The sequence below is a fragment of the Pyxicephalus adspersus genome, chromosome Z (assembly GCF_032062135.1).
Source record: "Pyxicephalus adspersus chromosome Z, UCB_Pads_2.0, whole genome shotgun sequence".
In the NCBI taxonomy this organism is placed as follows: Eukaryota; Metazoa; Chordata; class Amphibia; order Anura; family Pyxicephalidae; genus Pyxicephalus; species Pyxicephalus adspersus.
This window is the reverse complement of record NC_092871.1, coordinates 14,676,292-14,693,555: the sequence shown is the minus strand read 5'-3', so window position 1 is coordinate 14,693,555 and position 17,264 is coordinate 14,676,292. Positions and strand designations below refer to the sequence as shown.

Sequence of the window (17,264 nt, the reverse complement as noted above, 5' to 3'; positions counted from 1 at the left end):
GGAGACAGGAACTGATGATGGAGGGGACAATAAGTGTAATGGAGGATGAAAGCTTATAAAGAACACTTTTTAAGAACTTCCTGTGAAACATTATCTAGGTATTTGGAAACATATCTGGCCATAAATCCTGCACCATAAACCAAAAAAGTCCAGTGGCCCTGTTACCTCCTCTCAATGGCATCAGCAGAAATTTACCTGTCTGTCCTCTGCTCTGCAGTTCGCAGGATCCAATCCAGTTTCCCTTAAGCTGTGCATATGTCTGTGAAAAAGGGAGATGACTAGGTCAACTTTCCTGAGACTCTTTGCCAGATAAGAGTGGCTGCACCCAGAAATATTATTAACAAGCATTCATAAAGTTGTCAAATTGTGGTGCTCACCTGAAAATTTTATGGTAAAATAATCTTAGGTTCCAGAGAAGGGGTTGCCACAGCAGAGGTGGGACTGAGTCCTTGAATCTCCTGGGAAGCAACGTCAGTTGGTTCATGACACCTGTCAGGAGCCAGATTTGTTAATCAAGATCCGCCAATGAGAGAGGGTAGTTATGTGGCCTGTTGTACTATAAGGCCCTGGTCCAGTGTTAGTGCTTCCGAGATGCCATCCTTTGCGCCTTAAAGTCTTTGGGTCAATTGTGTGCTGGGACAATGCAACTAGTCTCCCAAGGCTGAGCTCCTTGGGAAATTGCTGGCTGTAAGCACTGCCACTGGACCAAGCCCACAGTAGGTTTAGTCAACTGATTCTAAAGAAGCTTTGGATTAAATGCACTTTAGGTTTCTAGGTATATATTTGTTATAATAAAGACAAAGCAGTTTTTAAAACACTTTGGATTTACTAACTTTTTATTGTTTTTGTTAACTCCATTTTGATTTAATCCTAAATAATACAACATGAGAAATACTTTCTTCCCTGCCTATTATTGCACAGATATTGTACATTGTACTTTTATAGTATTTAAAAACCTGTGTACTAAGTAGTCATTAGTATATATTTACAATCCGTTATGCAATAATTTTGTAATGGAGCCAAACCCAGTCAGCCAGATAGTCCTCAGTGGTCACATGATATTAGAATGCTGCCAAGGTTCACCTTACAAATATATAGAGCAGCACAAGAGATCACAATACAGAGACGATTCAGAGCAGTTATCAGAATGGCAGTGAATGTTGCAACGACTCTTCTCCTTGCTTCTGGGGTCACTCTCCTCATTTATTTGATTAAATGGTGGATGAATGTAAAGACAAAAAACTTGCCACCAGGGCCGACCCCTCTGCCACTTCTGGGGAATATTTTGCAGATCAGTACCACTGAAATGCCACAGTCTTTGGTGAAGGTAAGCCAATATAATTATGCTGTGAAAATAGGAACAAAATGCATTTATTTATTTCTTTGTTTGTAATCTGGGAAGAAACCCCACTCTTTTACAGCATATTAATATTAAAGAAAGGGTGAAAATGACAATAACCAAAAATACTTCTATAGTTTAGGCAGACCTACTCCATATGGGAAAATGCTAAACTGGAAGCTAGACTGCTTCTCTTGGTTCCTGTTTATTCCCCTACCTGCACACTCATTTATTGACTTTTGGAAACCCCTGACTAATTTACACCTGACGTCTCCATAAAGGTCTCCAAGAATGGGCCTGATTTAATAAAGCTATCCAAAGCTGGAGAGCATACACTTTCACCAGTGAAGTTGGGTGGTCCAGCAAACCTGAATATGTAAACACCTATTGCACAACACACCCATGCCAGAGTCATAATTCAAAAGCTATTATTTACTGTTAACCCTAAACTGATGAGCTGTAACGTTTTTTAAAGTGTTACCTATATTGTATTGCTTTTGGCATGCAATATAAGGGAAATTTTTTGGATCATATTGAGTTTCTGTGCACTAAAATGCATTTTTTTATTTTTTTAGTTTTTAATATTTCGTAGGTTTGAAAAAAAAAATTTTTAAACTTCAAATTTATAGAAGTCATCAAAATGTATATTTCAGAAGAATCATTTATAGTGTTTCCATATACATTTTTTCATTTGGTAGTGTTCCAGTAAATATATTCTGACATTCAGTTTCCTAAAGTATAGAAGGATTATTGTAGAGGTAGTCCCCAATTTATGTATATCCGACATACGAAAGACTCCTAGATACGAACAGGGCTTCCCCTGCTTGCTCGTGTGCAGGACAGAGGCTTGATGGAGGGGGGCAGTTTGCATAAGTTGCAGAAGAAATTTTTGCTAAACACAGCTGAGGTTGTGGGTGATCTTAAGCGATGAGCTTTTCTGTAGCATCTTGAAACTCTTTATAGACCAAGACAAACTCTGCAGTTGTTTATTTTTCCATAATAAAGCACAGCTTGCTCCAGAAGTTAATTAATGTCTAGGCTCCATAATTTTTCTTTTGTTTTGTTTTCGCTTTTGTTGTGAATAACTCACAGTGAGGATATTATACAGTAACTGACACCACGTCTAATACCATGTTGAGACAAACATCTGTCCTAATTGCATTTATTAAAATAATGTACCTGTTCTGACATACATACAAATTCAACTTAAGAACAAACCTACAGTCCCTCTCTTATATGTAACTCAGGGACTACCTGTATAGTATAAGTATAGATCCTCTGTCAAGTTTATATTGCTGTCTGCATTCCGACTGTTTGTCTTGGTGACCCTTGTCACTGGATCATAAAATTGGAAGAGATCCATACATTTTGCGCTGCCACCAGCACAGGAGAAGAAGTGAAATCTGCCAATGGGAACACCTGTTTATTGGAAAACTTTCTAGAATGGAAAGACTTATTCTAATTTGCTGTTGTGTTTCTGTGACATCAGAACACAAATAAAAACTGTGATAGTGGTTTTAACCCTTCCCTACTTTATCTAAAAAATCTAATAAAAGAAAGACTTTTCAGCTTTAGATGCACTTTTAAATTTGTAATGCTGAATTCACTTGCTGCTGCAGAACAAAACCCTCTGAAGATGTTTCCAGGAACAAACTTAACATAGAAATGTTCAATAATTTGTGTTAAAACCTTTAAACAATCTAAATAGATACCAAGGTGGCAACATCCACAATAGATAGAATGACAAAGGTTTTAGGACACTTGAAGGTCCTCACTTGTCCTGTCTTTGCCCTCCTAACAAAGGGCCTACACATGACCCATTCTACAACATATCCTCAAAAAGAAATGAGTCAAGAAGCTGACCAGTTTCCAGGTCAAGTCTTCTGCTGAAGAGTATACACTGAGAGCAAGTAGGCAACACCTCTGTGGAATACTTACGTCAGGAAATGGTATTTTGATGGAATTGTCAGGAAATGGTAGGCATCTCATGTGAGTGGTTTTGGATGATTCCATCTCATAGGGATAGGGATTTTGACTAGATTTTTGGAGGGTATTTCTTTATCCTATCTCATCTTGAGTATCCTGCCAAATTATCCTTCTCTCCCAATCTCCACCTGTTGAATAGGTACCCCTAGATAAGAACCCCTGACTGAGCCTTATTGTTGTATTTTCATGCACCAAGACACCAGGGTTTAACAAGTTTTGCCACTTGTACAGCAGTTAGTGCTACATAAAAAAGGCCGTAATGGGTTCTTGACACTTCATTGATGTAAGTGAGAGCAGAAAGATTATCTCTTTGCCTTGCTCTTGTAAACACATATATCCATGCCTATGATTTAAGACATCAAGGCGGTTGTTAGAAGTACAGAGGGCCACATGTTCACAGTTCTTTATCAGCTTATTTGAATCTTTACAACTCTAATTAAAAACACAAATCTCTATCCACAGCTAGGTGAAGAATATGGACCTGTGTATACAATTTACCTGGCCAATAGTCGAGCAGTCATGCTGACTGGATATGAAGCTGTAAAAGAAGCTCTGGTTGATCGCAGTGATGTGTTTAGTGAAAGAGGCGGCATGGATCTGCTAGAATTATTCTTTAAGGATTTTGGTAAGATGCTAAAACCTAAGTTTTCTTTAGAGACTAACTTGGTATATATGCCTTGTTGATACATGTGTACCATATAAATCACATAAAATAATTTAGATGAATTTAAACTGACGACACTCATTACAGCTGTAATTAATGTAATGGCAAGGTTATATTAAAGGTAAACTCTAATAATAATAATATCAGACATGGAAGCACATACAAGGAACCAAACTTTCCTTTTTTAAAAATTACTCTGGTTAGTAATAAACTATGATGACTGCACTCATTCCTCTTGGTAGAATCAAATGTACTTTAGTGGCAACATGCTTATAATGTTGTTATTGTGGCATTAGGGGCTAAGTCATAGATGCAGAAATCAAAACAGTGATAACACTTGTCCCTAAAAATCCTGTCATTAATACAGGGGAAAGATTGGTCCTTGTATTTCACACTTAAAGGCAAAGTAACTTAAAAAACTTCCATCAGGTCCCGTGTCATCCCGGCATCCGTCTCCGAGCTGGCATGACGGGCGCAGCCATCTTCACTACTTTTTCCGGGTTCTTCTTCCTATGTCACCCGACCCCTGCCCATGCGTGATTGGCAATTTTTTCCCTTTTCACTAAAAGGCTCCTTCTGCGCATGCCCAAGATGCTCCCAAGAGCCTCCCAGGATGCGTGACATAGGCATTCCAGGAGGCTCTGTGCTCCCATTCATTCTCGATCGCCTAGGTGAATTAGGGTGCAGTGCTGCACCTTTTTTTTTATTAAAAAAAGGGTGTTGCACTTAATAAACAAACAAACACAATTTTTACTTTACATAAACGGACTGTCTACCCTTTTATGTAAAGTGAAATTTTGAGTTTAGGTACGCTTTAAGGTGCCTCTCTGCTTAGACTATAGAAATTACCTTTAAGTTTTACCGTTTTACCTTTAACAAGCTTTAAAAAGCTTTAAAAAAGGCATCTCTATCTTTTAGTGTGAAGTTTTTAATCTTTGAAAAAATCTCTAGACTCTAGAGTTAAGTTTCAGTTGTATTGTAGCAGCTTAGAAATTTCTACTATTTGTTTACATTACAGGGTTGATTTGTTGTAATAAAGAAAAGAAAGATTTACATGAACTTTTAAAATTACATACATTATATAATTCTAAAAAAATATATAATAGTATATATAGTTATCAGTATGAAAGTCATGCTGAGGACATTATGAAATACAAAGGGCCCAAAATTCAATAATTAAATTGTGTTCATTTTTTGGAGTCCTAAAAAAATTTGTAAAAAAAAACAAAAAAAATACCTATTTTAACAGGGGTGATTATGAGTAATGGAGAGAGATGGAAGACATTGCGTCGATTTTCCCTCACAACACTGAGAAATTTTGGAATGGGGAAGAGAAGTGTGGAGGAGAGAATTCAAGAAGAAGCTCGGTGTCTCAGGGACAGATTCATGAAGATCAAAGGTAGGTAGATAGTGATAATGCTAAATTAGCACAATGGTCACCATTAATAATCTTTTGCATGCAATTCTCCACTCATTTGATCAAAACTATTCATTTTTACCAAATCCAAAGTTTGAGGTTGCTAGGCTAGTGTGACACGTAATCCTATGTAGCCATGATGTTTCTAGATTATAAAATATAAATTAACACTATCACATTTATCCATCTGTCTATATATCTATCTATCTGAAAAATAGGGGAAATTGTCACCCTGTGATCATTGTACAGGTACACTCCTTGCATAAAAATGAGAATAATATTCTTTAGAAACACAATGACTGGCATGTGATACAAAAAGTACATTAATTGTGGCTGTTATATGGATATAATTGCAATTTTTTGCCTTCTGGGGATTAAACCCCAACTCACAGTTACAATCTTGGACAAGAACTTTAGGCCAACAATTGATATAACAAGTATTCAATAAAAACATAGGCCAACATAATAAAAAACCCTTATAATTGAACAATGTATATTATTATAATCAAAGAAGTACATTTGTTAAAAGAATGTATGTGGGAAACAGAAAATCAAAACATTTTGTACATTTAATATTAGTCTCTTTAGCCATGATATGGAGGAAAATAGAACAATCAAATTTATTTGTAAGTTATTGTGGAGTGTCTCCTACATCACTAAAGAGAACTGAAGTGGCATTCCCCATAGAGGATAGAATTTCAACCCACAAGGAAATGGTTACAGCTCTGCATTTCAAACCAATATGACAAACAAAATGATGAGGTTGATTTACTTAATTGGTTGATTGAAGACTGTTCACTTCTTTCATTAAGCAAGGTGAAAATTCATAGTGAACATTTTATACCTTTAGTAAATTATTCCTATTTTGGTTATGGCAAACCAGTGATTGACTTAATCTGAATACTGTTTTTGGAAGGAAAATGCTGAGTATTTCTATTTGTGTAATAACAGATAAGCCAATTGACCCAATTCATCTGCTAAGACTGGCTGTGTCCAATGTCATCTGCTCCATTGTATTCGGAGAGAGATTTGACTACGATGATGAGAAGTTCATGACCCTTCTGACCTATTTTCAAGAATTAGTGACCATTCTGAACTCCAAATTGGGCCAGGTAAATATAAATATTGTATAATTGTATGAGTGTACTTATAAGCTTTTATTTATAATGCTTCCACATTCTATAAATGCAGGAGTACCATACAAACTTTATGCAGATAGAGCCCTTCGGTGTCATCACTGGACCAGGGTTTCCAGTGCTATGAAGCCCCAGTGCTCCAATGAACATTTTATTTAACCCTTTGAAGTATATCTAATCCCAAAACAATGTATTGCATATTATCAGTGCTTGGGTGTGTTGACCTAAGTAGTGTTCCTTGGAAGTTTCTCCAAAGTGTTTGAATATCTCTAGTTATTTGCCAACAGAATAGTTTTATCTCTTGAAGTATTTCTCTCACCTAGCACTGCTGTGACATTTCAAATATTATGGATTTCCCATTACCTTTTGTAATGGAAACTTTTAACCAACTGATGCCCTTTCTATCCAATAATTGGGGAAAATGAGTGTTGGGAGAAGGAGGTAAATTTGTCATATGACTTTGACAGTTTAAGTGGCAGGTCTTTCCTTACATCCAGATTTAAAAAAGGACACTTCAGGCTCCTCACATTGCTCTGTGGATTATAAATTTGATGTAAAATGCAGTCACAGAGTAGAGTATTCATTGAAAAATGTCCTGCAGTAGTATATGTACACCTTCTAAAAAAGGATTTTTTTAAAACTTCATTCTTGTACATTTAAATCATACCCCAACAGTGGTTGGATAACTTAATAAAAGCACAGTGATAGGTTAGTAAAGGATAAGAATACTCAGAGATATCAGAGAGTTTTGGTAAAGTTCAGAACTTTAACATGAATTGTTTAAAACTTAAAGGAGATGTATTGCTCATTATTTACCACATCAACTAAAAATCTGTTTTAGCTTCTAAACCTGTTCCCAAGTGTAATGAACCGTATTCCTGGACCCCACCAGAAAGTTCTCCCAAATTTTGAAAAGCTCAGACAGTTTGTGATTGATATGGTGAATGAGCACAAAGGGACATTGGATGAGAACTGCCCACGTGACTTCATTGATTGCTTCCTCATAAAAATGGAAGAGGTATGTTTGTTTTCAATTCTTGCTCTGGAGTCTGATTTCTTTTTAAATGTATGGAACATTTTAAATGAAGATCTTATCTTTTACTGCATGGTTTGAAAGCACTTCAATGGTACCAAGTGACAATAAATTGTAACTTATACATACATTAGGTCTGTTTTAATAAAGCTCTCCAAGACTGGAGAAGAGAGACTTTGGAAAGCCTGGAAGATCCAGAAAATGGATCTGGTGCAGGGTAGCAAATGATTTTAAGAAGTCCATTCTAGACTTGCTATTTCACCCATGTTCTCCAATGATCGTCTTAGTAAAAGCTGCATGGTTAATTCGGTGTTTTGCCAATTAATTGATTGATTAGTGGGGATTGTGTTAGACAAAAGAGATATTTACTGAATTTGTTTGAATTGTGATAGCTTTATGTTCTATGTGGATGCTAAAATGACACTGAAATTAAACATTTTTCAGGAAAAGAATAACCCAAAAACAGAATTCCATAATGATAACTTAGTAGGAACAGTAGTTGACCTGTTCTTTGCCGGGACTGAGACTACAAGTTTAACACTGAGATATGGCTTCTTAATACTACTCAAACACCCTGAGATACAAGGTAACTATACCTTTCTACCAGAACAATATTGGGAATTACCGGGCTGTACACTCCTGTCAGTAGAAATTAAACCATATGGTTATAGTGAGGATAACATTCTTTAGGAATGCAAATTCCACACCAGGATAATGTAGCTTAGGGCTTTCAGGACGTACAGTGTCAAATGGCTCAACTGGTAGCTCCTGGGTACAGGGCAAACTGGAGTGCAGGCAAACAAACATGGCACAGATCTACAGGCAACAACTGCATGGCCAAAAGGGACATATTGCTTTTGGGAACCAGACCGCGATTTGCCACAACTATGTGAAAAAATAGCCCCAACCACGCTCATTCACTTAAATGGGAGAGCTTGGGACAGGAGTTAAATCCACAGCAGAAAGCTGAAGTTAACTGTGGGTCTGGAAAGGCCCTTCTAGCACATTTCCTAAATAAAATTGGCATCATACACTCATGAATTTTCTTTGGTGTTTTTTTCTGCAAAAAACTGAAACTCCATTGTAGCCAAAAGTTCAACACTTCAAAATGTCAAACTTTTTGTTTACAAGTTTCTGTTAATGATCCAAAACAGGTCTACTATCATGCAGTTTGGCACTTCACAACATAAAATACCATACTTGCAACATACAGTGACAAATCATGGCAAGACTTTGTAAGGGGGTTTGCTTTTCATTACCTCCTTATACATGCTCCTCTTTTCTGAAATAGCTCACTCTAATTTAACTGCATACTGTCATCTTTGCATTAGAAGCTGCAGAAAGTCAGATAAAGTCCACCTCATTTCCCTGCTGATGGCCCAGCAGACCCATCCCTGGCCCAACCCTCTCATTAGATTTAAACATAGAGGCTTAGCATTACTCATGCTCTACAATTACCTAGAGAAGTCTGCACCCTCTCTCCTCCAAGCTGTCATTCACCCATCAAGGATTTTTCACATTTGCATAACAACTCACAAGAGTTAGCTCACTGCATGCATCAGAACTTAAAGCTCTTGAGATGAGAACTAAGGCAGAGCGCTGTGATGTCTTTAGGAATCTATATGCAGAACTCTCACCCCTATCACCATCAGTGAAGAACATACACACAGTGATGAAATTACAGTGTGAGAATTTATCTTATACCATCACCCTCTAAGGCATTTATGTTAGCAGGCTTTGCTGCATATTTTGTCTTGTGATTAATTGTACACATATGATTTACCACTGATTGTGCACATAATAAAAATAGATGCAACATCTTACATTTCATTTTTCAATCCTTTCTTTCTGTGTTCTCAAGAGAGGATCAATAAAGAGATTGACAATGTAATAGGCAGTGATCGGTGTCCATCGGTGGAGGACAGAAGTAAAATGCCGTATACTGATGCCGTCATCCATGAAATCCAGAGATTTGCTGATATTGTACCTGGAGGGCTACTCCATGCAGCCAGCAAGGACACCACATTTAGAGGATATCATATTCCAAAGGTGCACTTTTTTGAGTTCTAAAACGGTCTTAGATGTGAATGTCTTTTGTCTAAATGTGTAAGATGTAATTTTATTGGATTTATGCCTGGCATTGAAGAGATAGGCATCTTTATTAAGAATGATAGGTGCTGAGGTGGTACTGTGTTAGCCAAAACCAAAGTTGTTGCAGACAATACCTTTTATTGACTAACTAAATATATATATAAAGATGATGCTTCAGGCAGTTTTCCTTTTTTTGCAAAAATCTTTATATTGCCTGAAGAAGTGAAGTTAAACTTTTCCTAAAGCGTTCATCTTTACAGTTGCTCAGAGCAGACTTAAAAAATGCTTTTGTTGTTTAATCTATGTCCCCCATAAGGTCTACATCACTAAATAAATAATTATATAAAAATAATTAAATTTTAATTAAAGCACTTTGCATTAAGGTAACTTACTTTCTTTACGTTTTCTATTTAAGAGAATCCTAAACTGGGATATGTGTTCATTCTGGGCTTTAAAATACTTCCTTAATTTATATCTGTTTCGAGTTAACCAATTCCATTATTTAATCTTTAGGGAACTTTGGTGTTTCCAATCTTAACTTCAGTCCTCAAGGACCCCAAACAGTTCAAGAACCCTGATAAATTTGACCCTGGACATTTCCTTAACGAGAATGGCACCTTTAAGAAGAATGATGCCTTCATGCCATTTTCAGCAGGTATCATGTTATAGTTTAAATTATTTTTTAGATGATTCTTAAAGTATAACTAAACGTCCAAGAGATATAGACATAGAAATGTGGGCCCAAGGTGCAGAGTCTAAGCAGTAGCCAGGTCTTCTCCAGAGTCTCTAGTGGTGAGGATGTTGCACTGCTGGTTACTTCCAGGTTGTGGTTCTTGGGCACACCAGGGTGGGCAGGAAGATACACGGTACCAAATCACTAGTCAGAAGAATTGTCAAGGAAGGCCAGGGTCAAGGCAGGCAACAAGCAAGAGTGGTCTGATCACAAGCCAGGGGTCAAATAGCAGGGATCCAGGAAATAGAGACCAGTGACACAGGGGCCACTGCAGACACAGGGAACATAGGAGACAATGGAAGCAACAGAGGCACAGGTGACACAGGAAAACCACAGACAGAGAGGAACACTGCAACAGCACAAATAAGTTCGCTGGCAATCAACAGGCAATAAGGGGTTAACACAGGAGCTGGGCAGAGGAAGCACTAAATGAACCAACAGGTGTACAGGAACTTGCTCAGCAGAGCTAGGGGGTTCAGCACTAGTGGAGACACATTGCACAAACGCTGAGTACTGTGTCTGAGATAGCTAAATAGCCAGGGATGAATAGGCAGCTATTTCCTGATTAGGTGTTGGGATGGGCAAAAATGATAAAGCTTGGGAGCACAGGCATGCCCACAGTCAAAACTGCCCGCATGCTCAGGAGAGAGGCACTGGTGGGCTTGAGAGAGAGAGGTAAGTGTGACAAAAAAGACCTTAGTTAAAATGAAGAGTATCTTTGAGGTCTTTTAAATTGAAGTTTATGTGCTAGTTAAGAATTGTATTCAATAGAAAATAATGATATCTGCTTTCTTTAAACAATTACTACAGCAATGCATGGTTTATAAATATCAACTGACAATCAAATTTATACTATAAATACATAAATATATCATCAGTGCAAATGTAATGACAGGTCACATTTTAAAGTGGAAATTTACCCTCCTTATTTATCCTGCTGACCATTGTCAGGGAGATAGAAAATGAATGGAAAACCCAAAGTTTTTCCAGCTGTCACCAGATCAAGAGTCAAGGATACATCCTCCAACATAGACAAATGTTATGGTGTGTTGTAGAATGAAACATTTAATGCCAGTTTTTTTTTTTGGCATAATCTTAATTTGGCTGGAAAAAGTTTAATAAAGTGCCTGGGTAAGACTGTCAGTGCAGAATTGTGGCTCTTTATTTGGGATCCAGGCCCAGAAGGTCCTTGAAGAAATCAGTGGGCCAGGCACTCCTCTCTTTAAATGTGCGCTGACACTTCAATAACTAGCACCAATTGGCAAACAGTTCAGTAGAGGTTAACTTACTGGTCAGCTGGGATCCACAGAAGGGGTTGTTGCCCGCAACCCCCACCAAATGTGCACGATTAGCTTCAAACTCACTTTCTGCAACAAGGTTTTTTCAGGCTCTACTTCAACTTCAAGTCACTCTGCCCACTATTCACAAAAACACCACAACAAAACATCAACTTCCAAGGTTCTCCCCCCCGTAAGGTAAAGTCATAACAACATGTTAGTCTTCTCGCCTTTTTGCTTATTTCTTGTGGAACATCCAGGACAAGAAGTAATGGGAAAATCTCCCTAGTTGAACTTAGACAATATAAAGTAATTTGATGTTTTATCCCTTACTTTTCCCAGAATTAAAAAAAAAAAATAAGATGAATTAAATGTGTGCCGAAATAGAACACAGGGTTCCATTGAACCAAGTGAACTATGAATTTAGAGGGGACAAACAGTAAAACTGGACATGAAGGTCATTGTTACTTTACATAAAAACACTCAAAATGAATAACACAAAAAGCAAGTCTTTGAATAATGCCTAGTTCTTGATGTGTTTTCTCTTAACTTAACCAGGAAAACGTGTGTGTATGGGGGAAGGTCTGGCTCGCATGGAACTCTTTCTCTTCTTTACAACCATTCTGCAAAGGTTTACTCTGATGCCTACTGTGGACAGGAAGTACATAGAAATTACACCAGAACCCAACACAAATGGTTCCAGACCTCGCAAATACGAGATGTTGGCTGTGCCTCGCTGAGAGACCCTTGTATTCACTGATGTCATTGAATATCTTGTTCTTATTTCTTGCGCACTTATCACTTTACAAGATGTAAATATTATTGCAATAACTTAATGACTTTTATCATTCTTTCTTTAAAGTTCCACAAACAAAATTGCCTCATCAAAAGCACCTTCTGGGATTCTGAATATAATTCAAATAAGGTGCATCATTTGATGTATTTTTGTACGTTCATCCCATGTTTGTGTTACATTCTTCCAAATCTATGTAATTGTGGGATCTGCTATAGCTGGGGATGTGAATAAATTGATGTTAAACACTTCAGAATATAAAATAAAGATCCTGGTAAAACTAATCTTTTTTTATTACAAAAGTCTAAAAGTATTCATTTGAAATGCTGCAGGGGACAGTTCTGCAGCCTAAAATTTTCTTCTCCATTATGCAGCATAAAAATAATGTACCCCCTTATTGGTTTCAGTTGTAGTAAAAGGAGTGGTCAGAACATCTTTCAGTTTTTATACTATTGGTAAACAAATCCCAATGAAAGGTTTATTCTCTCTACTTGTTCTTATATTAAGAAGTAGATTGGAGACCATACCCACATGGAAGACTGTCTGTGGAATAAGCAGCCCCAGGGGCGGCTAATGATTTCAAACGTAGTCCAACTCTACTGACATGGCTGGGGTGGGCCAGAGGGAGTTTCAAATCATAGCCTTAGATCAGGGGTGTCAAACTCAAATTCACAGTGGGCCAAAATTAACAACTTAGACAAAGTCGCCAAACTTGAAACTGAAATAGCACCGCTACTACAATTCCCTGCGTCTATAAAACAGTCCAAAACGCATAGGCGTTGTAGCAGTGCTATTTTGATGCAGTGGTGGGCCAGCTGCAATTCATATTTAGGATACCTTTGGGGGACAAAAAAAGAATGTTGCGGAGAGTTTGACACCCCTGACTTAGATGATCATCTAAGATGCCTCACCCTTGAGACACCTCTGTACCAGTCACTGCCAGTTGCCTGTTTGCATTTATAGTTTTTTTCCAGAATGTTTCTTCAACTTCAAATTCCAAGTCACTCCACATTCAAAACCTTTGTATTTTTGGCTGCCTAGTAGCCTGCTGTCACCTGCTTTTATGTTTCCCAACAAAAGAGAGATAGCCATGACTAGGGCAAGTTCATTCCATTCACTTAAATATTTTCATACCAAAGAATCTTGGAGTATAATGTTCTTGAGACACTGGGGCTGATTTTATAAAGCTCTCCAAGGCCTATGAAAATACACTTTCATCAGCAAAGCTGGGTGATCGTGAAAACCTCGTCATTTGCTATTTGTTAGCAACTGTTTTCAATTCTGGACAAGATCCATTCAAGGTTTGTTTGATCACCCAGCTTCACTGACTAAAGTGTATTCTCTCCAGCCTTGGAGAGCTTTAAACAATCAGGGCCAATGTGTCATTCAACACAGTGATATGTTCAGATGATTGCTTTACAGTCCTTGAAATTATTTTCAAGATTCTACAGCTACATATTAAATGATCAGTCCTCTATATATATATTGGGACAGTTAAGTCTGTATGTCAAATTATTCATCATATGCTTTGTTGATTATTAGACACACAAAAGAAGGGCATCCTATGCTCTTTCTCAAGCTATGCTCATAAATCAATTGGGTGGCAATTTAAACAAAGAAGAAGTGTGAACTGACCTGTTTGGTTCAGAACAGGTTGTAAGTCCAGGCTGTTGGGGGCCCCTTGGAAAAGATTAGCCAACCATGGCTGAATATGTTTATACCCATCATAGGCCTTCATATCTCCTTAATGTTCAGGTTACATAGGAGACTATCATAGCTACTAGTAACAAACATTTATTTAAAATAATTTTAAGCTATAGGGGTCACATCAAGTGTGTCTAGTATGTAGCAAAGAACATTGGGGCGGGGCCCCTAAATATATACCCAACAGTCACAAATCTATAACTATCATACTATGCTACCCTGTCTGCTTCTGATCTTTGAACCCCAATTTCTCTAGGGTGGCGGAGTGTATGAAACCAAAAATTGCATATAGGTAGCCTATTAAAAAAAAATAGACAATCAATGCACCAAAATGGACAAAAAAGGGAAAATGTAACATGTTTTTTTTTTGAGGCATTAGCACCCAACATTGAGGAAAAAAGCAGTACTGGAGCAGTAACATTATCACTCTAGACCTAGAAATATGTTAGGACTGCTGAACTCAGCAATTCTATTTTTAGTCAAAACAGATAATCAAGAATGATAATGACAAGAGTCATAAAAGTCAAAGAGCACAGGAAATAAGGAGCTCATTGCATCATAGCGAGGATGAACACGTGTTTTTAGTTATTAAACAGAAACAACAAAACATTCCCAATGGCGATTTAACTTGGTAGAAGGGGCCAAATAAGTGAAGGTCACTCCTGGAGCTTACACACAAACACACAAATACCCATAAATGGGTGTTATTCTGATTGTTCCTTTAGTCAGTACTTTGACACTTTCACTGCTTAACTCTATTATAACAGTTCATAAATCTGCAGGTTGAGTCATTTAATGAAAGGCAGTAAAAACTGCAGATAATTTATTGTGTTAAACACATATTTGATAGGGAAGATTATAAGTTTAGGTTAGCTGAGTGTTGATGTCAGGATTTTTAGCAGGTCTGGTAAACAAGCAAAGTTTGTAAGGTTGTTAATTCTGAATAATACAAAAAGTACTGTGGTAAAAAATCATGAAGAAGAAATCACAATAGTGTCTGACATCACAATACTTCCTGTAACACAATGTATTTTTTAGAAAAAAAAAAAAAAATGAATGGAAAAAAACTACAATCAAACATTTTGTGTTTCCAACCTGATTGCTTAGTTTTCCAAAAAAAAAACCCCAAAAAACTGGTTTAAAGAAATTGAATTATGCACGCTGGTTCATTGTTTAATAATGCATTTGCACAGACATATGTATGAATACTTTTACATTAATATGGCTTCCGAAGCATTTCAGAGTTTACAATTATTTGAGAGGGCGGAAGCAATAGCTGATTGTTGTGCATTAGAACTTGAAATTCGGACAGAGGTAAAGAGGTGTGGTAGGCATAAACTGATAACAGGGCCATGATCCATGGGTAATAGAAGCTAAAGGGGTTTGGGAATCAAAACAAAAGTAAGGTGTTATGAAGAGCATGATCTGATGTTGAAGGGAACAGCGGAGGTCAATTTTTGTGGTAATGGAAGTTGATGGGGATATTATTTTTAGAGAAAGATGAAGAGTAGTGTTGGTTGAATATCTCACTATTCGATTCCACAGCTATTCGATCCAATAGTGAGATATTGTTCGGGTGATCGAATGCCAAATTTGAACACCATTGAAGTCAATGGTGGGAGAATTCAGGTTATTTTTAAGGACTATTAAGGGCTGCGAGAGCAATCAGATTGCTCTTGCAGCCCTTTACTAGTTGAATGTGTTCTTGGATAGAGTTTCTCTATCCAAGAACACAGGACACTAGATGTGATGAATGGGAATACTTGTCCCCATTCAACTTCTAGTGCCCGGGGATTGCCTGCAGTAACAGCTGTGACCACAAAGATAAACTCTGCAATTCCACTACGATCCCCCGGGCACTACAGGTTAATTAACAGCTGCAATCATTAGGAGGATGCCCCAAAAGTATCTCTTACTCTGTAACACACTTTCCAGTTTCTCACAGTGGTAAAAAGAAAAATGTAACAAATGTATCATAATATTTCTTTATCGGGGTTGGGTCCACCCGAATTCCAACAGCCGTATTTGGGTCGAATATAAGGACAACCCGAATTAGAACACCAACAGATGTGTGTAAAGCTGGGTACACATGTCCAATGATTTTCGGCTCAGGGCTGATATCGGACGAGAATCTGGCGTGTGTACAGCGTCCGTCATCCATCATCCGAACGACCGTCCTGGTGGATCTGTTGACTATAGACAACGAACGATCCTAATGCAAGAGAAGGGTGCCGATTCATTGTTCTCCCCCTTCCCTCTCCATAGGGCAGAATGGTGCTGTATGTATAGCACTAGTTCATGCATCATGCAGTCCTTAGTCGTTGGAAAGGATCTTTTCCAACAACATTAATTGCACGTTTGTTGGTGGCTTAAGGACCATAACATTATGATAGTGGGAACAATGGGAATGGGTAATTGTTGGAAGTATAGAAGCTGATGAGAAGCAGTTACACAACGACTAAAATTAAGAGATATGGGAGAAGGAACTAAGTGTAGAAGGAAATATAAGGGCTAATTGTTGAAATTAAAGCTGGTATTGATTAGAGATGAAAAGGTTTGGGGGCAGGTTTTTGGATGAAGGAAATGATTTGGGGTAATTGTTGGGAAGGATGAAAGCTGCCAGGGCTGGGAAAGAAAAAGCAAACAAAAGATTCCCCCAAAGGATTCATAAGGTCCACAAACCATTTAGTCTTCTTTTCTGCCATCACTTTATATTTCTATGTAGCCAAGTATAAGGAGCTTTGGAAAGGAGGAACTGAAGATGAAGGGGGCAATGGATGTTTATGGAGGATAAAAGCTAATAGCCAAAATTTTGTAGACTCTCAAGCATGACACTTTTCATGCAATTCTTTTTTCTGTGGAACATTATCTCAGATTAGTCAACTCTAGTAATTCTAAAGAAGACTTTGGATGAATGTTTGGTCTATGCACCTATATTTTACAATAGAAACTAAGCAGTTTTTTTAAAAAAACCTTAAATTCCTATATTTACAATACAATAATATATTTTATTTATAATACAATATTATATTTGTTGAGGGGGCAAGGCCACAGCTTTTTTTGATTTAAACCAAAATATTACCCAACCAAA

The 17,264-nt window shown here is 37.5% G+C and overlaps 1 protein-coding gene across 1 annotated transcript; it reads left to right on the top strand.

The window, feature by feature from the left end:
* The first annotated feature begins 1,110 nt into the window (after positions 1-1,110).
* Positions 1,111-12,753, top strand: LOC140344138 (cytochrome P450 2C8-like). Its single transcript, XM_072431095.1, has 9 exons — positions 1,111-1,327; positions 3,788-3,950; positions 5,239-5,388; positions 6,358-6,518; positions 7,384-7,560; positions 8,020-8,161; positions 9,437-9,624; positions 10,180-10,321; positions 12,235-12,753. The coding sequence occupies exons 1-9, from the start codon at positions 1,148-1,150 to the stop codon at positions 12,414-12,416; spliced, it is 1,485 nt and encodes a 494-aa protein (XP_072287196.1). The 5' UTR covers positions 1,111-1,147; the 3' UTR covers positions 12,417-12,753.
* The last annotated feature ends 4,511 nt before the right edge of the window (positions 12,754-17,264 follow it).

Excerpts from the sequence above, each read along its gene's own strand:
- LOC140344138 (XM_072431095.1), top strand. The coding sequence starts at position 1,148 with ATGGCAGTGAATGTTGCAACGACTCTTCTCCTTGCTTCTGGGGTCACT. Across the intron at positions 8,162-9,436 it reads CAAACACCCTGAGATACAAG|AGAGGATCAATAAAGAGATT; the intron begins GTAACTATACCT and ends TGTGTTCTCAAG. Across the intron at positions 9,625-10,179 it reads GAGGATATCATATTCCAAAG|GGAACTTTGGTGTTTCCAAT; the intron begins GTGCACTTTTTT and ends TTTAATCTTTAG.